The 26,554-nt window shown below is 40.3% G+C and overlaps 1 protein-coding gene across 1 annotated transcript in view; it reads left to right on the plus strand.

Moving 5' to 3' along the window:
* LOC124252955 (dynein axonemal heavy chain 3-like) overlaps positions 1 to 26,554 on the plus strand; it is an 81,757-nt gene that overhangs the window by 20,580 nt on the left and 34,623 nt on the right. The window contains 17 exon segments of the mRNA XM_046686655.1: positions 106 to 276; positions 465 to 602; positions 851 to 994; positions 1,387 to 1,551; positions 1,872 to 2,006; positions 2,379 to 2,466; positions 4,273 to 4,403; positions 4,718 to 4,818; positions 5,292 to 5,406; positions 5,569 to 5,702; positions 6,151 to 6,402; positions 7,428 to 7,572; positions 9,422 to 9,430; positions 17,562 to 17,585; positions 19,244 to 19,482; positions 21,146 to 21,295; positions 21,895 to 22,111. Coding sequence (XP_046542611.1) covers positions 106 to 276; positions 465 to 602; positions 851 to 994; positions 1,387 to 1,551; positions 1,872 to 2,006; positions 2,379 to 2,466; positions 4,273 to 4,403; positions 4,718 to 4,818; positions 5,292 to 5,406; positions 5,569 to 5,702; positions 6,151 to 6,402; positions 7,428 to 7,572; positions 9,422 to 9,430; positions 17,562 to 17,585; positions 19,244 to 19,482; positions 21,146 to 21,295; positions 21,895 to 22,111 — 2,358 coding nt within the window.

Here is a 26,554-nt window from a genome sequence, read left to right on the forward strand (position 1 = left end):
AGTAGGGGTTGGTTTGAGTTTGAAGGTTATTCTTTTTGACTGATGCTGATATGTGAACCTAGAAGTTAAACTGTTGTCAGTCATTAACGAGCCACTGTTGTATAGGTACTGTCAGTGATAGCCCAACAAGTACAGACGATTCAGCGTGCAATAGCAGAACAGAAGAAGATGTTTGTGTTTGAGGGTACAGAGATCTCCCTGGACCCAACATGTACCATCTTCATCACTATGAACCCAGGGTATGCAGGCAGAGCAGAGCTTCCAGATAACCTCAAGGTGAGTTCTAGGTTCCCCAGGCAAAGTAGAGTATCCCGAGAACCTCATGGTGAGTCCCAGGGTGAGTGGGCGGTACAAGTTTCCAGACAAACTCCAGTTGGCTTCAGATACTATAAGGCTGGGTTTGTACAATTCACAGTTCAGTCTTCTTGTTCTCAGGAGTAAGATGTTTGTTGCTTGTCTTGCAGGTGCTATTTCGAACAGTAGCCATGATGGTGCCAGACTACGGCATGATTGGCGAGATCTCTCTCTACTCCATGGGCTTTGTGGAGGCACGGAGTCTGGCCACCAAGATTGTAGCAACATATAGGCTGTGTTCAGAACAGGTAGGTCAAACAGTGGACTCAAAGTTCAAAGCTGGCAAAGTTGTCCACAAGGTTTTCTTCACTGATATATTGTTGAACTGCTCAAATTTTGGTGGCCATCTTCTGTTCCATGACATAGCAAACATATTTCATATATTATGCTATTGATGTAGTAAGGAAGTTTGTTCAAATTTTCCACTGACCTCCAGATGACAAGAACAGCTTTATTAACCCACTGCAACCCACTCACTCACTCTGTGTTTGCTCAGTTGTCTTCCCAGCACCACTATGACTACGGTATGAGAGCGGTCAAGTCGGTGCTGACCGCGGCTGGAAACTTGAAGCTGAAGTACCCGGACCAAAGGGAGGACGTGCTGGTGCTCCGATCCATCAATGATGTTAACCTGCCAAAGGTGAGATCCAACATTCTGTCGGTCTTTGTAAGACTGATAAAACAATGCTTCTGAACCTTGTAGCATTCATAATGTAAAGTTGTTTAGTTACTGATATCAGAAGGGACAAAGTAGAACAGAATCAAGTCAATGTGAATATATAGTAGTCTTCTGTGACACAACATGCTGGATCAGATTTTTCAGATTGCTTCCAGTAGGTTTTAGAAGTATCTTATAACTGTAGTTAGAAACTGTTTGAATGAATGTTTAACGTTTGGAAGTATCCTTTGTTACTGCTGGGACACTTGGTATGAAATCAAATCAATGAACCCTGTTACAACCCTCACTGAATTAATTCGCTGATGGATGTTTGCCGTCAAAGGTCAGTATTTACCTGTAACCCTCTGTTGCAGTTCCTGTCACATGACATCCCCCTGTTCGAGGGGATCATCTCAGACCTGTTCCCCGGTGTGCAGCTTCCGAAGCCTGACTACCAGAACCTGGAGGAAGCCCTGATCAGCAACATGGAGAAGCGGAACCTGCAGCCTGTGCCTTGGTTTGTGGAGAAGATCATCCAGGTCAGTTGGTTTCTGTTTTCTCTCCTTATGGTTGGAGGCACCCAAAGTAAAATATAATCTATTACTCCAGTTTAATATTGCTTATTTAGTGGATTGGGTGGTCAAGATCAGTGACTTGTTTATGTCCAACCATGTCCCAAACACTTCAGTAGAAAAGGATCCGAGGACAGACCAATATCAGCAGTGAATCTGATAGTATAGATGGTACTGGTAGTATGGCGGCTAATGATATGAGGGAGGTAATGTTCACAGAAGCATAAATATCATCCCATTTCCTTGTACTTTGTACATGTATGTGAATGTATATTCTTACTGCCCAGATCTACGACATGATCCTAGTGCGGCATGGCCTGATGATTGTGGGAGACCCGATTGGGGGCAAGACATCAGCATTCAAAACTCTGGCAGACAGCCTTGGAGACCTTCACGACCAGGGGCTTATGGAGGAGGACAGGGTGAGTGGTGCATCTTGATGATGAAGTAACATCCCCGTCTTGTGGAATCTTGGTCTGCTGATTAATGCTGTCAGTCTCTCTTTATATCTTACTATTATGATACAAATTGATATGATACTATTATGTCTTGTAACATAGTGATGAATACCATTAGCAGCAGATCTGGAAAATTGAAAAACATGTGTTTCTTTCAAAGGCAATGGGAAGTGAGTCTTTGGTGTTTCCTTTATCACAATATAATTAAATAAACTTTCAAGAAAGAAAAAGGTTGCCAATAATTCTTTTCATGCGTCACTGTTTAATCAGTTTGAAGATTTGAAGATTCAGTGGTGATGTCCAGTGTGGTGATGTCCAGTGTTGTATGTTGGGTAGGTTCAGCACAGTGTCATCAACCCCAAGGCTGTCACCATGGGTCAGCTGTACGGCCGCTTTGACCCCGTGTCACATGAGTGGACAGACGGTAAGCAGTGACAGGTGCCCCTGCCTCTCTCTGGCATACGAACAGACAGAGGGTCATGCTATGATTAATTGCATCATTATTGATAATTTTCCTTGATCTGTCTCTTATGTTTCCTTTTGCTAATTTAATAGAAGACTCTAAGTGTAGCCAATATGGCGGCAGCGTAGTTTTAAGATTGAGCCCGGTTTATTTTCAACAGCTGATTACATAATGCTGAGTGTTGTGACAACTGAAAACCTACATGTAGAAGATAAGTTACCTATTCTGTCACTTCATTTCAAGTCAAATAATTGTTATTAGTGTCAGTATAAGTACAGTAGCTTTGTAGTAAAGTTTCAAGTGGGCATGTTGTAGCTCACTGGCTTCAATTCTCAGTACACAGCGAAGAAAGACTAAATTATATCGCTAAAAACTTCTTTCACATATTCGTTTAATTTTTAGAAGGGAAATATACCTTTAGTTGAAAGGTGTTTGCAAGTAATAGTGATAGTTTTATAACTAAAAAATTTTGCTAGGGTGTATTTGAGGTGTGTGAAAAATATGACATATCGCCGATCTGCCATTGAAATACTACAGGGCGTTGTTTGAGTGTTTCTAGTTAGTGTTCAAAAACATCTTTCACATACACCTTCAATTTTTATGAGGGGAATATACCATCAGGTGAAAGGTGTTTGCAAGTAATAGTAATAGTTTTATAATTTAAAAAAAAATTGTTAGTGTGTATTTGAGGTGTGTGAAAAATATGACATATCACGATCTGCGTTGAAATACTGCAGAGCGTTGTTTGAGTGTTTCTAGTTAGTGTTCAAAAACATCTTTCACATACACCTTCAATTTTTATGAGGGAATATACCATCAGGTGAAAGGTGTTTGCAAGTAATAGTGATAGTTTTATAATTTAAAAACATTGTTAGTGTATTTGAGGTGTGTGAAAATATGACATATCACCCGATCTGCCATTGAAATACTACAGAGGCGTTGTTTGAGTGTTTCTAGTTAGTGTTCAAAACATCTTTCACATATACCTTTAATTTTAATGAGGGAATATACCATCACGTGAAAGGTGTCTGCAAGTAATAGTAATAGTTTTATAATTTAAAAAAATTGTTAGTGTGTATTTGAGGCGTGTGAAAAATATGACATATCGCCCGATCTGCCATTGCAATACTACAGGCGTTGTTTGAGTGTTTCTAGTTATTGTTCTAAAACATCTTTCACATACACCTTGAGGGGTCTGTGACAGTGTCAATTAACATTCTGTCAATGCCCATGTCATTCCACACATGCAATAAGATATTTGAATTAGTTACTAATGTAAAACATGTCTCAAAGTAATTTTTTTTTTTTTGAAAAGGACAGCTGATGTTAACATTTGTGTTCTACCCGATAGTTTTATGTTCTTTAACATGTTTGGGGAGGGATGGCCGTGGTGTATCATTTATTCTTTCATTCATTCACATATGTTCTTTTTCTTTTGTTCTTTTTCTTAATTTCTTTCATTCATTCACATAAAATTCTTGCTCTTAATTCATTCATTCATTCATTCATTTAAGCTAGGGACCGAACCAAGTCACTGTGTGCGTTGGAGCATGACGAGGCACACGTTAATTAGTACAAATGGTAAAGAAACAAGCGAGTGACCTATCCCTGTTGTAGAGTATCCCTGATTTAATAGAAGACTCTAGATGATAGGTACTAATGTAAAACTGTACATCAACCTTTCAGTAGATTAGTTTGTAACTAAAGCAGATCGTCATGCACCACAATACCTTAAAGTGTTGTCATGGTAACAGTTTTTATGCTCAGGTATACTAGCCAACACATTCCGAGAGCATGCATCGAGTACTTCCCAGGATCGTAGATGGATCATCTTTGATGGCCCAGTTGATGCTGTGTGGATAGAGAACATGAACACGGTGCTGGATGACAACAAGAAAGTGAGCTGGGCCTGACTGGAGTATTATCACCATAGTTTTTTCACAATTGAGCAAAAAATAATGTTGCTTAAATAATAGGAAAAATCTCTTCATTGATAATCATATCTGTAACAATGTTTTGAAGGCACGCAGGCACTATCAACAGCTTCACTGATAATTCAACTCTTGCTAAGATGAATTTATGTATAGATATCTTCGGATATTCATTTCTCTGGCATAACTGTAACAAAGAATTGTTCATGGCTTAAAGTCTGTTTTGACCTCCATCTGAATGTGTGTACTTCATGTCAACACCACACTAACTTTGTCTGCAGCTCTGCCTGATGAGTGGTGAGATCATTCAGATGAGCAACAAACAGAACATGATCTTCGAGCCGCAGGACCTGGAGCAGGCTTCCCCCGCCACCGTCAGCAGGTGAGACAAGATGCAGGGTGGGGGACTGTGTCATGTAGTGGGGACTGTGCACAGTCTAGTTCGTAATCTTCATAATGTCTCAGCTAGGCATGTGTAAGCAGACAAAATTACTTATTTATATTGCATGGAGTAAACTAAGCCCAAGTCTAGTCTGTCTTTGAAAGCTGGTTACAGATCTGAACAGATTCATCAAGCATTTGTCTTTTCAGTATCCAATATCTTGGAACTGAGTTTTCACTAATGGTAGCTGGATCTTTCAACAGCATCTATAACATGAGATTTGAATAGATATCATGGATCACCAAATTTTATGATATTGCATGAATTTATTTCATGCAGATCATCACTTACTTAATTACAGTTCCTGAAAAGTCATCATGTAACATAAAAGATCTGTGATATTTTGTCTGAAGTTGATTCAGTAGTAGTTCCTGTCTGGCACACCTGTATGTGATTGTTCCTGTACCTGCCAGGTGTGGTATGATCTACATGGACCCCCTGCAGCTCAGCTGGGAGCCTCTCATCAAATCCTGGATGCTCAAGAGCTTACCAGAGAATTTGACACCAGAGCAAAGGGAAACAATAAAGGTGTGGTAATGATTTCAGTCTCACTACCATGGTACAGTTTGGCTTTGGAATGATTACCGGTAATTTGTAAATATTAAAAAATACCAAATAAAATGTAAAGGATAAATGTTACTAAAGTAGGACTACATATCCACTGGGTCAGTGAAGTTGTTTGATTTGCAGATGTTGTTTGAGTGGATCCTGCCGCCGAGCCTGAACTTCGTGACCAAGTACTGCCGCCACATCCTGCCATGTCACGCCATGCATCTGACGTCCAGCATGCTGAAGCTGTACAGCTGTCTCATGGACGATGTTAGGTAGGCAGGGGGCTGTATGGACATATTGTATTGTACATTTTGTCTACCTTCACTTAAGGCATCTTCAAGGTACTTTCTGGTGACCATGAACAAACACTCTTTGCCTCTAGCTCGCTAATCTTCGTCAGAATAGACCTCATCATACATATCTCCATATACATCAGAGGGACCGCCATTAAAGTATCTACTCAGTCAGTCAATGTCAAGGCTATTAATTCATGTTGAGAATGAAGCTCTTCTGTATCTTGAAAAGTATTATAATTTTGGTGAGTTCCTTTTGCAGTTAAAACACCTTGTCAGTTATGAGCACCATGAGTGGGTGCACTATCAACCAAGGGTATGCTTGTCTTCTGTGGCAGGATTCTGTCGCTAAACTGAGATTTTTCAAAGCAAATTAGGAAAGAAATAAACCAAACTATACGTAATACATGTTCTGTTGTGGACACAGACGGCTGGGCCAGGAGGACGAAGATGAGGAGTCGTACATCCCCGAGGAAGGGGAGGAGGAAGAGGAGGAGCCGGTGCCCACCTCACTGACGGACCAGAAAATCATTGAGGAGAGAACCAACATGATCATCTCCTACTTCTTCTTCTCCGTTGTCTGGTCCATCGGTGCCACGTTGGACGCCAACTCACGGCTCAAGTTTGACGAGTTCTTCAGAACTCTGTGTGAGATGGAGGCCACAGGCAAATATCCAAGGTATGTAAAGCACCAGACTCTTTAAGGTTCATTGAGTGGTAGTGATCTACACAAGACCTTTGTTAACCTGTATGGTCAGCATGAGGTGCAAATGCTTTAAGATTATCACCTGTGACGAAAACCGATATATAAGCATTATATATAGGGCTTTAGTCGACAACGCTTGGCAGAATCCAACATATACAACATGGGTTACTCTCATTAGAGACTTGTTGTTTCAGTATGGATATGGTTATATTTGGTTACAGCAGAAATTGACTCTAAATTGTACAGGATTTATAAGTGCTTTTAGACAAAGAGTTATTGATATACATTCACAAATGTGGAAAAATAATCTAAGTTCACTTAGTGAAACAAGAATATATTTGCTTATCAAATCATCACTTACCATGGAAAAGTATTTATCTCAAATTGATATTATAAACTACAGGGTAGCCTTGACACGACTACGATTATCTTCTCATTCACTTATGATTGAGAAAGGAAGATGGGCTCTACCAAAATTAGCTTTAGAAAACTGATTATGTCCTTTTTGCAAAAATGACATGGAGGATGAATATCATGTTATCATGGTTTGTACTAAGTATTTGACATTTAGACGTCGCTACCTACCTCTGGACGTATACAAGTCTCCAAACATGATGAAGTTTATAAGTCTTTTACAAACCAAAGTTGAAGTATTAACCTTCAACTTAGCCAAATTTGTTTATCATATATGTCAGGTAAAGCAAAACTATAATCTGAATTATCCGTGAATGTGTATCTTCTTTCTAGTGCTATCTTTTGTCACGAAAGGTCTTTGTAAGGGGGTTGGGTGAGGGGAGGGGGGAGGCGGATGTTGGCAATGCGCGTTTGAAAGTATGTTAAATGTATTTTTCATGTTGGCCGTTGGCCTATTAAAGAAATAAAGTTTAACCTCTATGCTACCCAACTGTCCCTGTCAAAAATGAAAATATTTTGGAACGATGCCATGATATTGCTGTAACAATGCAGATGTTTCACCTCATTAAACCCTGTGTTTCCAGACCAAAGAACCTGAAGTTTGCACGAGGGCTGATGATCCCAAAGAAGGGTTCAGTGTTTGACCACGTGTATATCCGCCGCCAGTACGGTTCCTGGCACTCTTGGAGCAGCCTCGTGACATCCTTCAACATCGACAGCAAAGCAAAGGTAGACAACTGACTCTGGCCATACAGCATGTGGTGTGAAGTGAGAGTGGTGTAGTGGACGTGTGTGGGATGTCAGACCCGTTTCAAGGAGTGTTGCTACTAGGGATGTCATTGATCACAAATATTAATATTGATATTCATGTATAACTTAATTACTAATTATTCTGTATGCATATCGATAAAAATTACCTGCGATTTAAATCAAATTATGAACTAGGCATTGAATTATTAATTGAATATTGATATTGAGTGGTATTGATAAATGAATTTACTGATACTAAGATGCACAATGACCTCCCTAGCTTGACTGCATTAATAGAGAGGCTGTTCCATCCAGTATAGAACAGGCAGGAAATAATGTCTTTTGGACACTGTGTCTACCAGTGTGTTCATAGCTCTGCTTGTACCATACAATGAATTCTACTATAACGGACATTTCCTATGATATTTTGTTGCTTTTGTATAAAAATTCAAGTGGACTCTTTACTGAAGAAATATAAAATTCAGTTTTTGGAAAGTGAAGTATTTCGACAAATCAGCTGTTTTCATTAACAATACAAATCTATTTCCAGTTGTTTTTGAAATTGATATCTACTGTCAGCTTCTCGGGTGTGAAATATGACAGGGATTTTTCAGGTCAATATGCAGCCTTCCCCCTGTTATGCAGTACAAGTGAAACACGTCCTCTTCACGCATGAGTTTGCATTGCACGTATACACTATCTACACTATAGTCAGCATGTCAGAGTGGGTGTGTTGTGTGATCCTAGACTTCTTTACTTGTATTAATGGTCAGTAGGTATTACTTCTGTTACTGGATATCTATCTTGAGGAATTATCTGAATAGTTCTATCAGGAAAGGTTGTAGGTAGAGAGATCATGCAAGTATGCATAATGTTCTCACTTTTATAAAACTTGCTTTTTGAGTGTGTTTCTAACAAATCCATTTAGCTGATGCTTGTGCATAAACATTGCCTATCTCACACATAATGTTATTGATTTCCATGTAGTGAAAAACTTATTTTTGTCATTGTTAGGGACCATTCATAATTTATGGATGGGGTGGGGGTGGGGTGATGATGATTTTTACGGAGAAGCATGTACAATGTGAATGCCCCCTAGAATATATGTACAAAATAAGTTACCCCCCTTGCATGTCATGTACAAAATCAATGACCCCCCTCCCCTTCCCACAATTTCTAAGCGTAATTTTAAACATATTTTTACATACAAAATTTATGACCCCCTAGTCAAATGGTATTTAAGTTCCAGAGTATTTAAAGATTCTTTTGTGAATAAAGATATTTCCGACTTAAAATTCTGTTGTGTCAACTGATCTTGTATTCTGTCAGGCATTATATGATCTTGATTATCATCCAGACAGGTTCAGTCCCCAGTCCTTGCCCCTCATGCATACTTCCATGCATTAGTCAGTCATGCCTCATAACTCCAGTATATGCTATACATCAGTGATATACACCCCACCTACACTGAAAGAAGTATCTGTGTATCGGCAGCAATACTGACATTCAAACATTCAATGAAATCCTTCATGGCAAAGATGACATTATGCTGTTGGTGCTGATAGATCATGGTAATGAAGATGATTGATTGATCGGTCGAGTGTGAGTGAGTGAGTGAGTGTTATATCACACAGTGTACCGGTACAAAAATTAAAAATGTGTGTGGACAAAGGCCAAAGTGACGCACACATGACCTGTTTTCATTTCATTGACTTTTAACACATCTCAAAGTAGTGTTCTGGACACTTTTGTCTTTGAGAAGACTGTCCAATTAAGAGTGTTTTCTTTCATAAATTGACTAAAGACTTCACTTTGCTTTTGCCTGCAGGAAATTCAGGTAACCATGTTGTGTGTAATCTGTGTCTTGTCCTGGTGGCCAGTAGATGTGCTAGTCAGGGGAGATAACTGTGGCTCAGCTTGGCAGTGAAAGTATAATTCTGTGTTCTCCTGTATGTTTTCTTGTCTAAAAGTAAATGGTATATGAGGAAATGATAGATAATATCGGGATATGCATCATTTTTGCTGAAATTGTTTACATGACTTCATAGTTTAGTTCAATAACAGTTCAGTTCATCTTCTGTTCAGCTGAGACCTGTAGTTTGCTGCCATTGTTTGTGTTGTATTGTGTGTCTGTCCGTCCTGTTGATTATTGTACCCTTGATGTTTGTATAATTATTTCTGTCATTTTCATATAAATCTTAACAAAAAAAACCCATATGAATTCAAAACCTAAAAACCTACCAAAAATCAAATTTGTTTAAAGGTCATAGTTAAATAGCCAGAAATGTATCAGTGATAAGAGACTAGAGGCATGTCTGACTGTAAACATCAAATGTTTGCATGCTGAGCATGTTAAGGTACACATTGTTTACAAGAATCATACAAAGCTGTAGTATCGCCATGTTGTTAAATCTCTGCATGTCATGTCAATTTTGCAAGTGGATAAAAGTGAACTTGCATGATGACCAACACGTGCCGTTGTCAGACTATGCTTGCTGCTGTTGCTAGTATTTTCTTGTACCCATTATAAATGCATAGTTTGTTCAACAAAACCACTTGATCCGTATATCAGATCATGCCTATAGGTACTGTGTGGTTGAATAAGATAAGGGTTGAAATGGGTCTCCAGCAGCCTGTGCTATGAAGGGTTGAAATGGGTCTCCATCAACCTGTGCTATGAAGGGTTGAAATGGGTCTCCAGCAGCCTGTGCTATGAAGGGGTGAAATGGGTCTCCAGCAACCTATGCTATGAAGGGTTGAAATGGGTCTCCAGCAGCCTGTGCTATGAAGGGTTGAAATGGGTCTCCAGCAGCCTGTGCTATGAAGGGTTGAAATGGGTCTCCAGCAACCTATGCTATGAAGGGTTGAAATGGGTCTCCAGCAACCTATGCTATGAAGGGTTGAAATGGGTCTCCAGCAACCTGTGCTATGAAGGGTTGAAATGGGTCTCCAGCAACCTATGCTATGAAGGGTTGAAATGGGTCTCCAGCAACCTGTGCTATGAAGGGTTGAAATGGGTCTCCAGCAACCTGTGCTATGAAGGGTTGAAATGGGTCTCCAGCAGCCTGTGCTATGAAGGGTTGAAATGGGTCTCCAGCAACCTGTGTTATCTAGGGTTGAAATGGGTCTCCAGCAACCTGTGCTATGAAGGGTTGAAATGGGTCTCCAGCAGCCTGTGCTATCTAGGGTTGAAATGGGTCTCCAGCAGCCTGTGCTATGAAGGGTTGAAATGGGTCTCCAGCAGCCTGTGCTATGAAGAAGGGTTGAAATGGGTCTCCAGCAACCTGTGCTATCTAGGGTTGAAATGGGTCTCCAGCAACCTGTGCTATGAAGGGTTGAAATGGGTCTCCAGCAGCCTGTGCTATGAAGGGTTGAAATGGGTCTCCAGCAACCTGTGCTATGAAGGGTTGAAATGGGTCTCCAGCAGCCTGTGCTATCTATGGTTGAAATGGGTCTCCAGCAGCCTGTGTTATTTAGGGTTGAAATGGGTCTCCAGCAACCTGTGCTATCTATGGTTGAAATGGGTCTCCAGCAGCCTGTGTTATTTAGGGTTGAAATGGGTCTCCACCAACCTGTGCTTGTCACAAGAGGCAGTGGATAATAAGCCTGTTTTATTGTGTATTTTACTGACACAGTGAGACTTTGCTCAAACTATGAATCATTTGCTGATCTGGTTTCATAGCCAGGCTGCCATAATATGCTGTAAATTGTACTCAACAAAACCAACAACCCAAAGAAGGATTATAGTTTTTATAAAAAATACACCTGAAAAGAAGTTGAAAAAATACATGAAATTCTTTCATATTAATCTGGTTGATATAAAACAAATCAGGTGTTCTTTAACTAATTTTATGCAGTTTCTTTTTAATATAACAATGGGTAAGATCATTTCAAAACAGTTTTAGCTTTTTATATTATTTTTGGCTTAATCCATAATTTGTCTTCACTGGAGGCCATCCTCTATTGGTATTTCAGAGTGTTATAGTAGAAACATGAGGAAGGTTTTTGAGGTAGACGAGCTGCAGGGTATTTGTGCTCTTCTTCACCACAGTTGTGTTCTTCATGTCAATATAACCTGTTATTGCTCCCTTGCTAGGAGGAAGTTACCACGGTAAGCAAAGATCACTCAATGTGATCATGTTTGTGTAACAACTAGCTGACATTAAACAAATTAATATTATGTAGCAATGACCATTCAAATTAGGTTGTGACAATAACAACTCTTGGCAGATAAAAATACCAACACTAGAGTGAAAATACTGTTTATTGTAGTTAATAATTGTACAATGTCTACCTGTGAATGTGAAGCTATATGATGTGTCTCCAGGGAAGGGGATTCAAAGATATGTCCTATGTGTTTGTTGGCAATGTGTCTGCAATATAAAGTGTTGGTCAGAATGAATTGATGTAGGTTAATTATCAACTTTAGCAAGAAGTACTAACTGAAAATAAATAAACATTTTATTCTCTTAGTGTCATCAAGTAAAGGTGATGGGCTTTTTCTTAAATCAAAAAGGAAACAACTATTTTTATGTTTGCATTTACAATATTTAATTAATTTGTTCAACAAAAGGTGATGGGCTAACATGTACAAAAACTGCATGTGTGTTTTGTGACAATGTACCTGTGGGCATTTGTGTGCATGTCAGTGTCTTAGCTAGAATGTCAATATCTTAACTTGTATGTCGTATGCATTGTAGTAAACAGTCAATCATTTCATCTTGAGAAATATGCATTGTAATAAACAGTCAATCATTTCATCTTGAGAGATATGCATTGTAATAAACAGTCAATCATTTCATCCAGAGAAATATGTATTGTAATAAACAATCGAGCATCTCATCTTGAGAGATATGCATTGTAATAAACAGTGCATTGTAATAATCAGTCAAATCATTTCATCCAGAGAAATATGCATTGTAATAAACAGTTAATCGTCTCATCTTGAGAGATATGTCTTATGCATTTTAGTTGAGAGTCAATTATTTCATCCTGAGAGATATGCATTGTAATATACAGTTTCTCATCTTGAGAGATCAATTAATAAACAGTCAATCATCCTGAGAGATATGCATTTTAATGAACAGTCAGTCATTTCATGTAAATATCTATGGATTGTTGTAAACAGTCTATCATTTCATCCTTAGTTTTATACATTGTAAATTATTTCCTTGCTAAGGTATTACATTGTAGCAAACAATCATTTCATCCTGAGGTATATACTCAATGTCACGTTAATTCTTCTAGTTACCCAATGCCTCAAAGCACATCTGGGTGTTGCCATATCCAGCTAAACATACCGCTGGGTTCTACCCTGCCAGAATTTAATTCACCCCTTGACTGCATCAATTTAAAATATTGACTGGCCATTAGGAATCTTATAAGAGCAACAAGACTCTCCTCTGATATTCTTTGTGTGAGAACATTGTATTACATGTAGTAAGATTATATTTTCTGTCAATATCTGTGTTGGCAATAAATCTGGTTGATAACTCCAGTTATCTTAGGGATATTTTCATATTTCCATCATACACAAACTCATATGGCAAGTGTATATTTAATTAGTTCTGATTACATTATGTACTTTCCCTTTCAACAGTTGAGTAGTGTATAGTAATAGTATGGGTGTAAATTTCACAAGGTTCTTTCCTCATCCTGGTAGAATATAAATTATGAAAATTAATATTTTATTTACAACTACATATTCCTGTTCTTAGTATTGTGTCATGCAGGACCTGACTCCCATTCAATAAGTGAAATCTTTGAACGTCTCATCATCAGTTGTCTCTTAGTTGACATAATTATTCTGTTTATGTACGTAATTGCAACAGTCTTCATCGAGTTTACATGGGTAGATACATATAGCACTATGAAAATAAATTAGTCAATAATGGTTTACCTAACAATATAGAGGGTGTTTAATATCTTTGTTTAATGACTTGTGTTATTTTTGTTTAACAAAGACAAAACCACAAAGCGTGTTTGCTTCTGATGATTCGGTAAGACATCCTGTATTATATCATTCCATCCTCTCCATGCATGCACCTTGGCATCCTACTTCCCTGACAAATGATCAGCATGCCAACAGAGGAATTAAATGTTTTATTCGAAATAATCATTCCTCGCAGACAGTCGTGTACTGTACGCATATATGATCAGCGTGTTGAATATATTTGAGCAAAATGTCACTTTTTACATATTGTTCGACAGGAAGTAAAATTGTCAGAATTAGAGTATAGATATGTTTAGAATAGTTGTCTTCAGGGAAGTAGGATCTAAGTTCTCCAAGCCCACATGCTCATATATCACACAAATCTGATTATGCTGCACTTATGCAATAATAACAAGCAATGTATAGGATGACAGGTTTTTAATTTATACCTTTTAAATAAAGAACTTGTTCTCTATGCTGATTGCGTGTTATTTACCTTTACCACTGAGAGTCTGCACACAATATACCTTGTCACCTTGACTACACTGTGCACTACGCGAGACCTCTCTGCAGGATAAGATCCTTACACCTAAATCCTGGAGGATCATAATCTTCCAGCAACATGATAACAGTCTCGCATAACAGATGTCAATTTGTCTATTTTTGTTGTTCTGAAATATGAAGGTCCTGTATTATTTCATTTAGAAAATATGAACAATTATATGATTGTGATAAGTTTTAAAATACAAGAGACTGCCCTGACATTTCATATCTTTAACTCTTACAGTCGTACTAATACTTTCATTTGCCTTTATCCAACATTTACCTTCTGTTGTTTGGGGATGAAACATACATCTGGTAGTATGTCGGCTGTTGCTATGGTACCTGGTGTTAACAATGAGGTGTTAGTTGTCTTCCTTCTACACATCTGTACACATTTTCTTCAGAGGTGTCCTACATAATACCAGAGAAATTGTCATTAATCAGATGTGTAACATTTTATTTGTTCAAGAAAGAATTTTGAAGTCGAGATCAATTTTGTAACTTGCATATTATATATTTTTAAAGAAATATACCTAAAGATATGATAATAAACCCCCTAAAATCATTTTAAAATAAAATATAATCCATCATTTCATTATTACTTCATTGTTCCTATTATGATGCTGTCTTGTGTAAAATTACATCCACACCTTGTTTGTGTTATGTATGGGGGAAGTTTGTTGTCTTTATGTTTCAAGAGAAACAAGAGCTGAATACAGTTCCCAGTTGAGTGAAACTCCCAATGCCGTCATGATATGCCGGGATGCTGTGAACATATCAGTAGACAACATAATACATTCAGATGAAGCTGTGACAATAGTCTGTTTATCTATGGTTAAATAACCAGCCAGCATCACTTTACTGTTATTTTGTTGGCTTCTGACAAATGGAAACATTAATGTGTTAAAATATCCAGTCATTTTTCCATGTTATTCTTTGAATTGACGGAACAAAAAGGTAATTTGAGCAAAATGCAAATGCTCCGAAAAGACATATAATATCACTTGCTTTGCAATGGCTATAGTTTGTCTATTTACACACTTCCAAAACCCTCTGACAAAACTTCTGCTCTGTAGCTATAGCTGCCACTAAAACAGCTCTATTTTCTTGGACTACTAACTACTAATAAAATTTGAAATGCATTGATCATTAACTTTCTTTTCAAATCACAAAATCATTTGTGATCACTCAGATGAGATTATTTCAGAAAGAAATTATGTAATCATTACGTTGTGAAAATCACCATTGGTGTAGTGACTGAACCCTTCAGTCTGTCATGCTACACTACCTCCCAGCCATGTAGTACTGGATCCCACAAGGAGAAGGCTTCACACTATGTCTGGGATGATATCTGTGTCTATAGTGTAGTAAGCAGCTTTCTGGAACCAGGTCTAAAAGGGTGTCTGTATCATGTGAGCGTGACAAGCCAGTGGAAGAACCACAATAAAGTCTGAAAGGGTGTCTGTACATTCAGGATAACAAGCCAGTGGATAAACTTTGCAGTCACTTTGATTAGGTTATCACCTACAATACTGACACTGCCCACACAGAAGTGGATTATTGGTTTTCTTCAGTTTGTAATTATCGTGTCGCTTTCATTAAATACTTGTTTCTCATCTCATGCAATACATAAGGACATTGTGGGCCTGTAGTCAAGGGCCTCACGCTGCCGTCAGTAAACTCTCGTGTAGTTCCGATGTTTCTAATCTCGTGCAACACATGAGGACATTGTGGGTCTGTAGTCAAGGGCCTCACGCTGCCCTCAGTAAACTCTCGTGTAGTTCCGATGTTTCTAATCTCGTGCAACACATGAGGACATTGTGGGCCTGTAGTCAAGGGCCTCACGTTGCCCTCAGTAAACTCTCGTGTAGTTCCGATGTTTCTCATCTCATGCAACACATGAGGACATTGTGGGCCTGTAGTCAAGGGCCTCACGTTGCCCTCAGTAAACTCTCGTGTAGTTCCAATGTTTCTCATCTCGTGCAATACATGAGGACATTGTGGGCCTGTAGTCAAGGGCCTCACGCTGCCCTCAGTAAACTCTCGTTCTGATGTTTCTAATTTCCAACACATGTTTCCTAATCCGTCCCTCAGTAAACTCTCTGTAGTTCAAATCTCGTGCACATGAGGACATTGTGGGCCTGTAGTCAGTCAAGGGTCTCACGCTGCCCTCATTGTAAACTCACGTGCCCTCAGTTCTCGTAGTTCGATGTTTCTCATCTCGCGGCAACACATGAGGACATTGTGGGCCTATAGTCAAGGGCATCACGCTGCCCTCAGTAAACTCTCGTAGTTCTGATGTTTCTAATCTCGTGCAACACATGAGGACATTGTGGGCCTGTAGTCAAGGGCCTCACGTTGCCCTCAGTAAACTCTCGTGTAGTTCTGATGTTTCTAATCTCGTGCAACACATGAGGACATCGTGGGCCTGTAGTCAAGGGCCTCACGTTGCCCTCAGTAAACTCTCGTGTAGTTCCGATGTTTCTAATCTCGTGCAACACATGAGGACATCGTGGGCCTGTAGTCAAGGGCCTCACGCTGCCCTCAGTAAACTCTCGTGTAGTTCCGATGTTTCTCATCTTGTGCAACACATGAGGACATCGTGGGCCTATAGTCAAGGGCATCACGCTGCCCTCAGTAAACTCTCGTGTAGTTCTGATGTTTCTAATCTCGTGCAACACATGAGGACATCATGGGCCTGTAGTCAAGGGCCTCATGCTGCCCTCAGTAAACTCTCGTGTAGTTCCGATGTTTCTCATCTCGTGCAATACATGAGGACATCGTGGGCCTGTAGTCAAGGGCCTCACGTTGCCCTCAGTAAACTCTCGTGTAGTTCCGATGTTTCTAATCTCGTGCAACACATGAGGACATCATGGGCCTGTAGTCAAGGGCCTCACGCTGCCCTCAGTAAACTCTCGTGTAGTTCCGATGTTTCTCTGAAACTACTACCCCAGCTGGTAACAATCTCCACAGCATTTTGCAACATGAAATCTCACAACTTCTGTCATGCTTATTTCTAATGCTTTCTACAAGAAAGGTAAACAAGAGATTTGACATGTTGTGTTAATCCATGAAACATTGCAGTACCATTATCCTGTATTAACATTTCTATTGGTCATTTTCTTTTGTGTTTACCATAAACCATTGTGGATGAGTTTGTCAAAACTCTGCATCAGAACCAACCTAGTTTTCTCCGTCTCACAATTCTCTGTAATATACTGCTACAGAAAGGACCACTGAATTCTATCTTGTTCATTATAATCTGTCATGGTATTTAACTGTAGTTACATGAAAGAGTTTTGGTGGTCCTTATCTTGTTTTGAGTAGTATACTTGGACTGGCCAAACAGAATGTATTGGTAAACACTGAAGTCAAAATGCTTATATCAGTCATACTTTTATCACAAACTTAACACTTTAGATTAATACTTTCTTTATTCATTTGAATTTATCTAGTTGCAATTAACATTTCAATGTGACATTGATTTTGACAGCGAGATAGAGATCTTCGTATCATGGTAAGCTAGTCGCTCATTTCAGCTACTAACAACCTCCTGCGCCCATCATGTTGCTGTCCTAGAGAGGTATATGTTCCCCTGTTAATAAACCCCATTAGTGCATGTATCTCTCTCAATGTGGAGGTCCGTTGTCTGCGTCCATCGTCCGTCCATCTGTGCGTCAGGTCTATTTTATGTGTGTTTCTATACCAGAATAGTTGAGACGTCCTACACATGGTAATGCCATGTATCAGTAAATCATCATTAATAATATAGGATGGTAATATGTAAAATATTATTTATTATTATTATTATTGTATATTTGCATATATTTAAAACATTATGATCTATCAGAATAGCCTTGGGTCTTAAAGGAATTTTGTACCTGTTGATCAGAACATATTCAAATTTTCAATAATTGTGAAGTAATTACACATGTTTTTCAAAATTATGTGCTTTTTAAAATATGATATGAGGAAATTGAAAGATTTCTTACATTAAAACTATAAAATTTGATATCTTTAGTGTGTTTTACAATGTAAAAGTTTCCACAATATTTTGACAAATACTTACAGTAAATATCTTCAGTCAAGTAACAAGAAGAATATTTGTTTTCCGTTCATATGTTAGAGTATATGTAATGAATCCCACTCAGGAGGGCCTAATACTGTTGTGGATCTCGCTGTACATATATTACATTAAATGACCTCTCAAAATGTTCATTGGTTTTCAAGAACAATTTGTGTCTAGGTCATACTCTTGAATGAAAATGTTTTTTATTAAAATTGTACAGCTATTTGTCTATATAAGGTGATGTGGGCAATGAAAACATCCTTTTCTCAGTCACCACCCTTGGAGCCACAATGCTTTATGCCTTATCCTGAAAACCTTCAGTATGACATAGCCATCCTAGATTTCTTCCCTCTAACACGAGATGGTTAGACTGCTTGTGTATCGGTTTGGTTAAGGTAACCCTGTACCTGGCTTGTGACAGTCAAGTCATACAATATCATTCTTGTGCTTAATTACAGGTGTGAGACACAGCTAGTGGAACACCTGTTTTGTTGTAACGTTGTCATCACAGAATCCCATGGTTTTGTGTTTAGTAGAAAGATTATAATTATGATTAATTATTTTGAAAATTAACAAAATGATGGAAATAAGGTAAGATATGCCACTGTTCATCATAACAGTGACAATTGGTATATGAGCTTATCAGCATTCTTCACAGGAACAATGAAGATATTGTTTTCAAGAATGAAGCATCATCTTTCCTTTTCAGATATAAATGTATAAATGTTTTTAGCTACATAACTAAATATTTTCGGTTAGAATTATATAGATACTGGTAAGCTATAATTCACATTGGTGAGTATCATATTTCACACATGTTTTCATGTGATGGCTATTTAATGATGTAACATTTTATCCTCATTGGCTTATACATGTACAATATTAATCCCAAAATAACTGATATAATAAGCAGTAAAATATAACTGGTGATATTATTTTTTATTTTTCATGAGACATCTTAAGTTTACATGTAATATTTACCTCGGCAATCAAGATTGAAATATGACTGAAAGTCTAATATCAGGTAAATGCATCTGTATTTGATCATGAAACAGGAGATGAAACACAAAAAGACTTTCCGCTAATTGTGATTATCTCCCTTGTAGATTAATGCCCTGATCATCAACACGGTGGAGACCGAGCGACAGCGGTACTTCCTGGAACGGTTCCTCAGCAAGGACAAGCCTGTGCTGTTTGTCGGTCCTACAGGCACAGGGAAAAGCGCCATCACCAACAACTTCCTACTTCAGCTTCCAAAAGACCAATACATCATCAACAACATCAACTTCTCTGCTCAGACATCAGCCAATCAAACACAAGATATCATCTTTTCAAAACTCGACCGGTACATGTGTTTTAATTTTTTGCTTGAATATCTACTATTTGTGGTGATACACCGTTGTGTTTATTACAGGATCTAGATCCTGTTCCACAAAGTGATCTTCTTAGTTGGACTTTTACAAGTCTGTTTTAACATAAGGGGTAGTTATCATACTAGTGCTGAGATCACTCCTGGAACAAGGCCCTGTTACTTTAATACATGTAGTATTGCTGGGCAGGGAACTTGAGCCATGTTAAAGACAAGAATCAGGACTTAATGATCCATTCTGTGGAGGTACTAGTGGACTGCAGAATGGGAGCTAAGATTAACACTATGCAACTACAGCTGCTCTGAAACTGTTGCTATGCAACACTGCATTGCTATACAGCTGCCTGACCAAAACCTAAGTTGTCCAAATCAGTGAGCAATGGCAACTACCATTCTCTGTGATGTTACAACCCTACTGTAGTTTTAAATACAAATACCTGTCAACATTTTGTGTTCATTCAGCCATTGGGATGTCATAGAGATGAGAGTGGAGTTAGGTCAGTGAAGTGAAGTAAAGTGAAGGTTAGTGCCATGAGCAACCACTTGGTGATTGGATATAGGGCGCTATACAAATGGACTTATTATTATTATTTGTTAGGTCAGTGAAGTAGAGTTCAGTGAAGTAGAGTTAGGTCAGTGAAGTAGAGTTAGGTCAGTGAAGTAGAGTTAGGTCAGTGAAGTGGAGTTAGGTCAGTGAAGTGGAGTCAGTGAAGTGGAGTTAGGTCAGTGAAGTGGAGTAAGGTCAGTGAAGTGGAGTGAAGTGGAGTTAGGTCAGTGAAGTGGAGTTAGGTCAGTGAAGGAGTTAGGTCAGTGAAGTGGAGTTAGGTCAGTGAAGAAGTGGAGTGTGCAGTGAAGTGGAGTTAGAAGTGGAGTTAGGTCAGTGAAGTGGAGTTAGGTTGAAGTGGAGTTAGGTCAGTGAAGTAGAGTTAGGGTGGGGCTGGTTCAGTTAACCAGTGAAGTAGTCACAAGCTACCTATACAAATGGACTTATTATTATTAGTGGAGTTAGGTCAGTGAAGTAGAGTTCAGTGAAGTAGAGTTAGGTCAGTAGAGTTAGGTCAGTGAAGAAGTAGGTCAGTGTTAGGTCAGTGAAGTGGAGTTAGGTCAGTGAAGTAGAGTTAGGGTGGGGCTGGTTCAGTTGGGGTGAAGTTAGTGTTGGGAATTGGTTGATATGTCACAATTGATGACTGGTTCATTACCAACAAACAATCATTGAAAAATATTGGTTAGCGACATTTTTCAGATTTTCCTATTCAGGCTGATATTGCAGATAAGTATAACATGATACAACTGGCTACTTTAAAGTGATGACTAATATATCATGAACATAAACTTCCTGGTGTCTTCAAGAAATATTCAGTCATGAGGTTTCTGTAAGTGAAGTGAGTTTTCTAAGAATTAAACACATTTTCAGGCCCTGACAACTTCTAAGATATGTTCCATCGTCAAATGTTTAAAAACAGTACTTCAAAAATCGTTTGTGTTCGATTATGAGAAAATGTGATCGATTGCTTGGTCATTTGGTCACTGGGTGAAATGTGGTGGTGTTGGGGGTTTCCCGGTACCGAAGTCAAGAACTGAACATAATACATGCTGGAAGTATGTTACAATCAACTGGTGCTGATATGTTTGTTTCCAGAAGGAAGAAGGGAGTTTATGGACCGACCCTGGGCAAGAAGCTGTGTGTGTTTGTGGATGACCTGAACATGCCGGCCAAGGAGAGGTATGGTGCCCAGCCTCCTATAGAGATCCTGCGACAATGGATAGACCATGGCTTCTGGTATGACAGGTATGTAGTACAACCAGTATGTGGGGGTTCCCCGTGGTCTGTTCTTGGTGCAAATTCTGATTACATACTGTAAAATGTCAGCTGTAGAATGATTACTCATGCTATTCCTAGCTTTTCAGCTCCTGACATCCTTAATGTACCCTGCATGGTGGTACATAACATAGATTATTACTGCATTGTTCCTCTATCCATGTAATCTTTCCATCTATGGATGGGCCCACACACACCATTTCTTGAGAATTGTAAGCAGCTGTAGATTTGTAAGATTTATAGATGTTGTTGACTGTTAGTGAGTTTTCACCAAAATAATTTGAAAACAGACTCCTTCAAGATTTATCCATACTCACTTCACACTTGTATGAGACCTAATGGAATGAAACCCTTCTTTTAAAAAGAGCTGTGTGTGTGTCAGTGTTTGATTCCCACATACTTAAAAGGGAGCTGAGAATGAAGACCAGATCACACTGCTCCACTGACTTGAGTAATAACGTAGTGTTCCATCATGAATTTGGGAAGTGGCACATAATAAAAAAAGATGTTCTTATTTCATCCAGCAACAGCATCGTAATGAGACAAGGATAAATATGACCCTGTTGCAGGAAGGATACGTCAGTGTTGCAGTTGGTGGACATTGTGATGCTGGCGGCGATGGGTCCCCCTGGTGGTGGCAGGAACAACGTCACGCAGCGCTTCCTGCGACACTTCAATGTTATAGGCATTGAGACATTTGATGAAGAGACGATGAAGAACATTTTCTCCCCCATAATGGACTGGCACTTCAAGAGTTTTGAGACATCCCTCAGAAGGTTCTCTAGGGTAGGAGACAAAAATACTGTATCATATTCTGTTTCAAAGATAGTGCCTGGTATTAATGTCCAATGCTGGCAGACGTGCTTGTCTCAAGAACTTAGTCTCAACAAAGAAAAGCATCTATGATCTCTTTGGTGTTTGTAATAAAGGCTTGCTGGGCTTTTTTCACCCCTTTTGTTCTATGTACTTTTTTTTCTCATCCTCGCTTATAGCAGACTTACGAGACTTGGATCGAATCTCTTGTTTCATTCTATGATATTTTTATGAGTTCAGAGAGGACTAAACGAAACTCCTCCTCTGAGATCTTACTGTCAGTGAGTGCGGTGGAAATAAGATCGCTTATGGTGTTAAGCTTTGCTTCAGCTAGAACCCCGATCTCATTATGCTTCAATGCTTTACGATGCAGCCTGCGGGATACAAGCTTAAGCACCATCCCAAACACCCCTGTCACCCCAGCTGTTATTTCGAGCCCCATCACTATAGGTGCGCCACGATGGTAGCTAACAACCCAACACCTGCCACCCCTAGGCCCATGCTGGCTACCATAAGGGTAGTATCAGTCCCGCCCACGGCATTGAAAGCTCTATGGTACTTCTTATATAGTGCTTTCCGCTTTGTCGCGGTGTCTTGTTCTAGCTTGGCGCTTTTACATCACATAACTGCTCTCAAGCCGGAACCCGCTTCACGGTTTCCAGGGTCTTCGCTACTTCCTCGACTGGGTACAGCCCCATCCTGTGTGCCTATAATATATATTACAAAAGATATTTTAATTGGGTTTCAGTTAATAGCCTATCTAGCGTTCTGGTACTAGTTCAGGGATATAGCTCAATCCCATAATATATTTTAATTGGGTTGTATTTAACCTTCGACACGTACTTAAAGCCGATAATACTTAGATTAACGTATGTAAAAAGCGGGGTCTTAGCTCACGGCCATTAAAGAGACGAACCCCATCAAGGGTTGGTACAGGGTCGTTTCCCCGATACCTTAATAATACAACAACGTTGGTTATTACACCTGGCTTCCCAACCTATCATCATATCATCTATAATGTTAATATAACTCGCGAGTCAAACTTACATCTCCGAGATAGACGCCTATGATGAATGTGAAGTTTTCCGCGACATTTCTAAAGACCTCTTGGTGATCGAAAGTATTTTATCTCTGTCTTTACCCTCCCACTGGAAGCTAACATGTTGCCCGAAAGTGGCCTGGTATTGGTATGACTTGTATACTAGATTCGAACTTAACGATCCTATAATCATGCCGTTGTTCCTAATCTCGGAGATAGTATTATTTTGTTTCAGGAGATATAAGGTGCGGTGAGAGTTAAGTTTAGTAACCATTCAGGCTCTTTAAAATCTGATAACGACACCGCCTATACACGTTGTCTTTCAAGTGCAGGATGTATAAGGTGTTCTCACCAGGCTGGTCGAATCCCTCCGCGTCCCCTAGATCGCTAAGTGTAGTGTTGGGACGGCCCAAGACATTGCTATAATACTATTACGATATAATTTCCAACTGGTTTTCTGATAATAGTTCAGGGTGCACTTCACCCCCATGAAGTGTATGTTGTCGGGTAGGAAGATCTTGGTTAGTGATATCGTGTCTTCCACGATCACGGTGACACCCTGCAGACTGGTTTTGAGTCGACACTCCACCGCGACGTAAACGCTGCAAACGCGGATACTGTTGTTGTTTCCCCACCGAGTTTGACCCCTTACGATTTCGACATCATCCCGCCGATGGTTCCCCTAGGTAGACTTGGATGATAAGTGTTGAGTTCGCCCGGTAGACTCTTCTAGGATCTTGACCACGCCTTCGATTCAGACACCAACTGTAATACCACGCTTTGCATCCCGGTTTACCCGATAGCATGTGGGCTGCCATACTGGCGAAGTGGGCTGATGACTACGCCACGCCTCTGAGTCGGGATGTAAGCCACGAGCAGGGTTCCGTTGTTCACTTACTTTTGTTTAGGTGGTTGTCTTTATTATCCGTGAACACGCATGGGGAGCCGAGCTTAATATTGAGAAACCAGTCGGCTTTATCGGGTAATAACACCCACTTGTCATCATCGGTGAAGACGAAAGTATATGGCTTATTTTTGGTGATAGCCGCCACGCTGCTCTCAACATCGTTAAGTCGAACAGTTTGCCTCGAACGATGGGTATATTATCCAGTTATCGCCGGTGTTGACAAGGGTGTATTTAGTGTTGATTGCCGCCTTTGTGGTATCTACTATATCACTTAGGTTGCTAGTACCACCGGAGGGGACTTCAACGCTTTTGTAAATGCTGTTTTCAGTTGCAAGCGCATAATTTACCATCTACCCGGGTCGTCGAATCCGCTGTGTCCCCGAGGTCGGAGATCCCCACATTGATGCATTTTTTCAACTTCATTCCGACCTTGTGCGCTGGTCATTTTATGTGCAGCGCTATGCTAAGGTATCCTATATTCACGGACTATGATTTATATCTAACATCGATATTATCAGCTCAGGGGATGTTGCCCTGGGTTAACCTCTTATACCGCCGCAGGTGAAAACGATTCAGTTCTACCGCCGTTGTATTTCTCCGCTTTCACCGGTACAGCTCTCAGTATAGTGGAAGGGTGACCCCTTGAATGTTGTCAGTTGTGCTAACCTGGCTGAGATGAATGCACAGCTCTCGACACGGTACTAGGTCGGGTAACTTAGTGCCTGTGGTGGTAGTCGCTGGTTTTATCTCATCAGGCTGCATACCGAAAGTGTCCTCGCCAATGGTCGGCCAAGTCTCAAGGAGTTTCTCCCGTTGTTGATTAACACCACTGTGCCGCTTTTGAGTCGCTCATCTTGAGTTCGGCTCCTAGGGGTTTGAAGACCTCGCCGCTAGAGAACACACGCTGTAGTAGCCGGCGAGTTATCTGGTTGCAGCACCACCTACGAACAGTTTATTGTTGCTAGCTTGATGTTAGTCCATCGCGTAGGTAGGTTATATCGCATAGCTACTTCGAAGTTGACCCGACGAGTGTTATCGATCGCGGCGCCAGCTGAACGGCCTCACCGCCGCTATTCCTGGAAGTGTTATGTACATGTTAGAGTATATATACTCATTATATAATAGTTTTAAAATGTACTCCCTGGAGTGTTTTTACCTAAACTGGACGAGATTTCCCCACATGAAGATCGTGGTCGCTGCCGGGTTGTATTTCGCCCAGTTCATAGATGTGTTTGATAAGTATAAGTTTTCGTGACTAACTCTAAGGTAGTTCACGCTGGTTCAACAAACCGATGCAGTTCTGGCAGAATCAACTCAACTTCGCCGTGTGGTGCGCTACAACGGGGTGTGGTGTGACATTGACCGACACTCGGCGTGGATCGCTGAGTCAGTCTGTGTTCACGCTTTCACGGTACTACCAGGTCAGGCGATCCTCAAAGAGATCAGCGCATTCCCACAGGAAAAGGCGTGAATGCAGTAAACAACCAATACGATAGACGGGCCTACGAACGATTTGCAACGAATTCAACTAAACACGAAGACGGATTGGCGCTTGCGACCCGAACCATGGGTTGGGTATCCCCATCGCTCACAATATGCCCCTCGTGGAAGCCAGCGAAGTTGAAAGAATGGGATTACGAGTCGTATCATCACCTCACAACCAACGAAAGTGGGATGACCGTTACATGGCTTTCGACAACAGCAAGGATTACAGAGTCTGGAGGTTTGAGCAGGGGCAGCGGATGACTGGAAAAGTTCATGCTGGACACATCGAAAGGGTTTACTCGCGCCGGGTAATCAGGTTAAACGACTCGACCGAACGCACGCGGTGGCGCTGTTGCGCGCAGACGCAAACGCTGCTCCAATATCCTCGGTAAGGGGACTGCTTACGACGCCAGAAACAGTTCGTTGTCAACGCTGAGGATGCTATCAATGCTCCAGTTGATCTCCCGAAAGCCATCAAACGCTGCCAAAACGTGTTGGAATATGCCAGGTCGAAAGTCGACTACGCCTTCGACGTAGGGGTTGTAAGCATGGCTCCGGAAAGCGATATGCAACTGAGAGTAAAAAGTGGTGGGCTACAACAACGAAATAGTCATAGCCACGGGCGGTCAAAAGTTACGCCAACCTCGATGTCAACGCCCCCCCACGCCCCACCACCCACGAATCGGTGAAACGGGTATAGTAGCCACCCCCGAGCCTAGGGTTCAACACACACCCCTGTGGGGTCACCCACTGTGGGTTCACAGCACATCGATCGTACAAAACAGCCCTGGTGGTTGGTGGGGTAGCTTTGGGGCTTATTTGGTTAAAAATTCCTTAGCCGCTACGCATTAACCAGACCCACCACGCACGCGACGATGGCTGCCCACAGGTTTTGACTGAGCCACGTGGCAGTTTTAGCCAGAGCCCAACAACCACGAGGACGATGCTACCCAGGATGCCAGGCAGGGCAGGGCTTCGGCAGCCT

The sequence above is a fragment of the Haliotis rubra genome, unplaced genomic scaffold, assembly GCF_003918875.1.
Source record: "Haliotis rubra isolate DU_JTF1 unplaced genomic scaffold, ASM391887v1 Scf53, whole genome shotgun sequence".
NCBI classification, from domain to species: Eukaryota; Metazoa; Mollusca; class Gastropoda; order Lepetellida; family Haliotidae; genus Haliotis; species Haliotis rubra.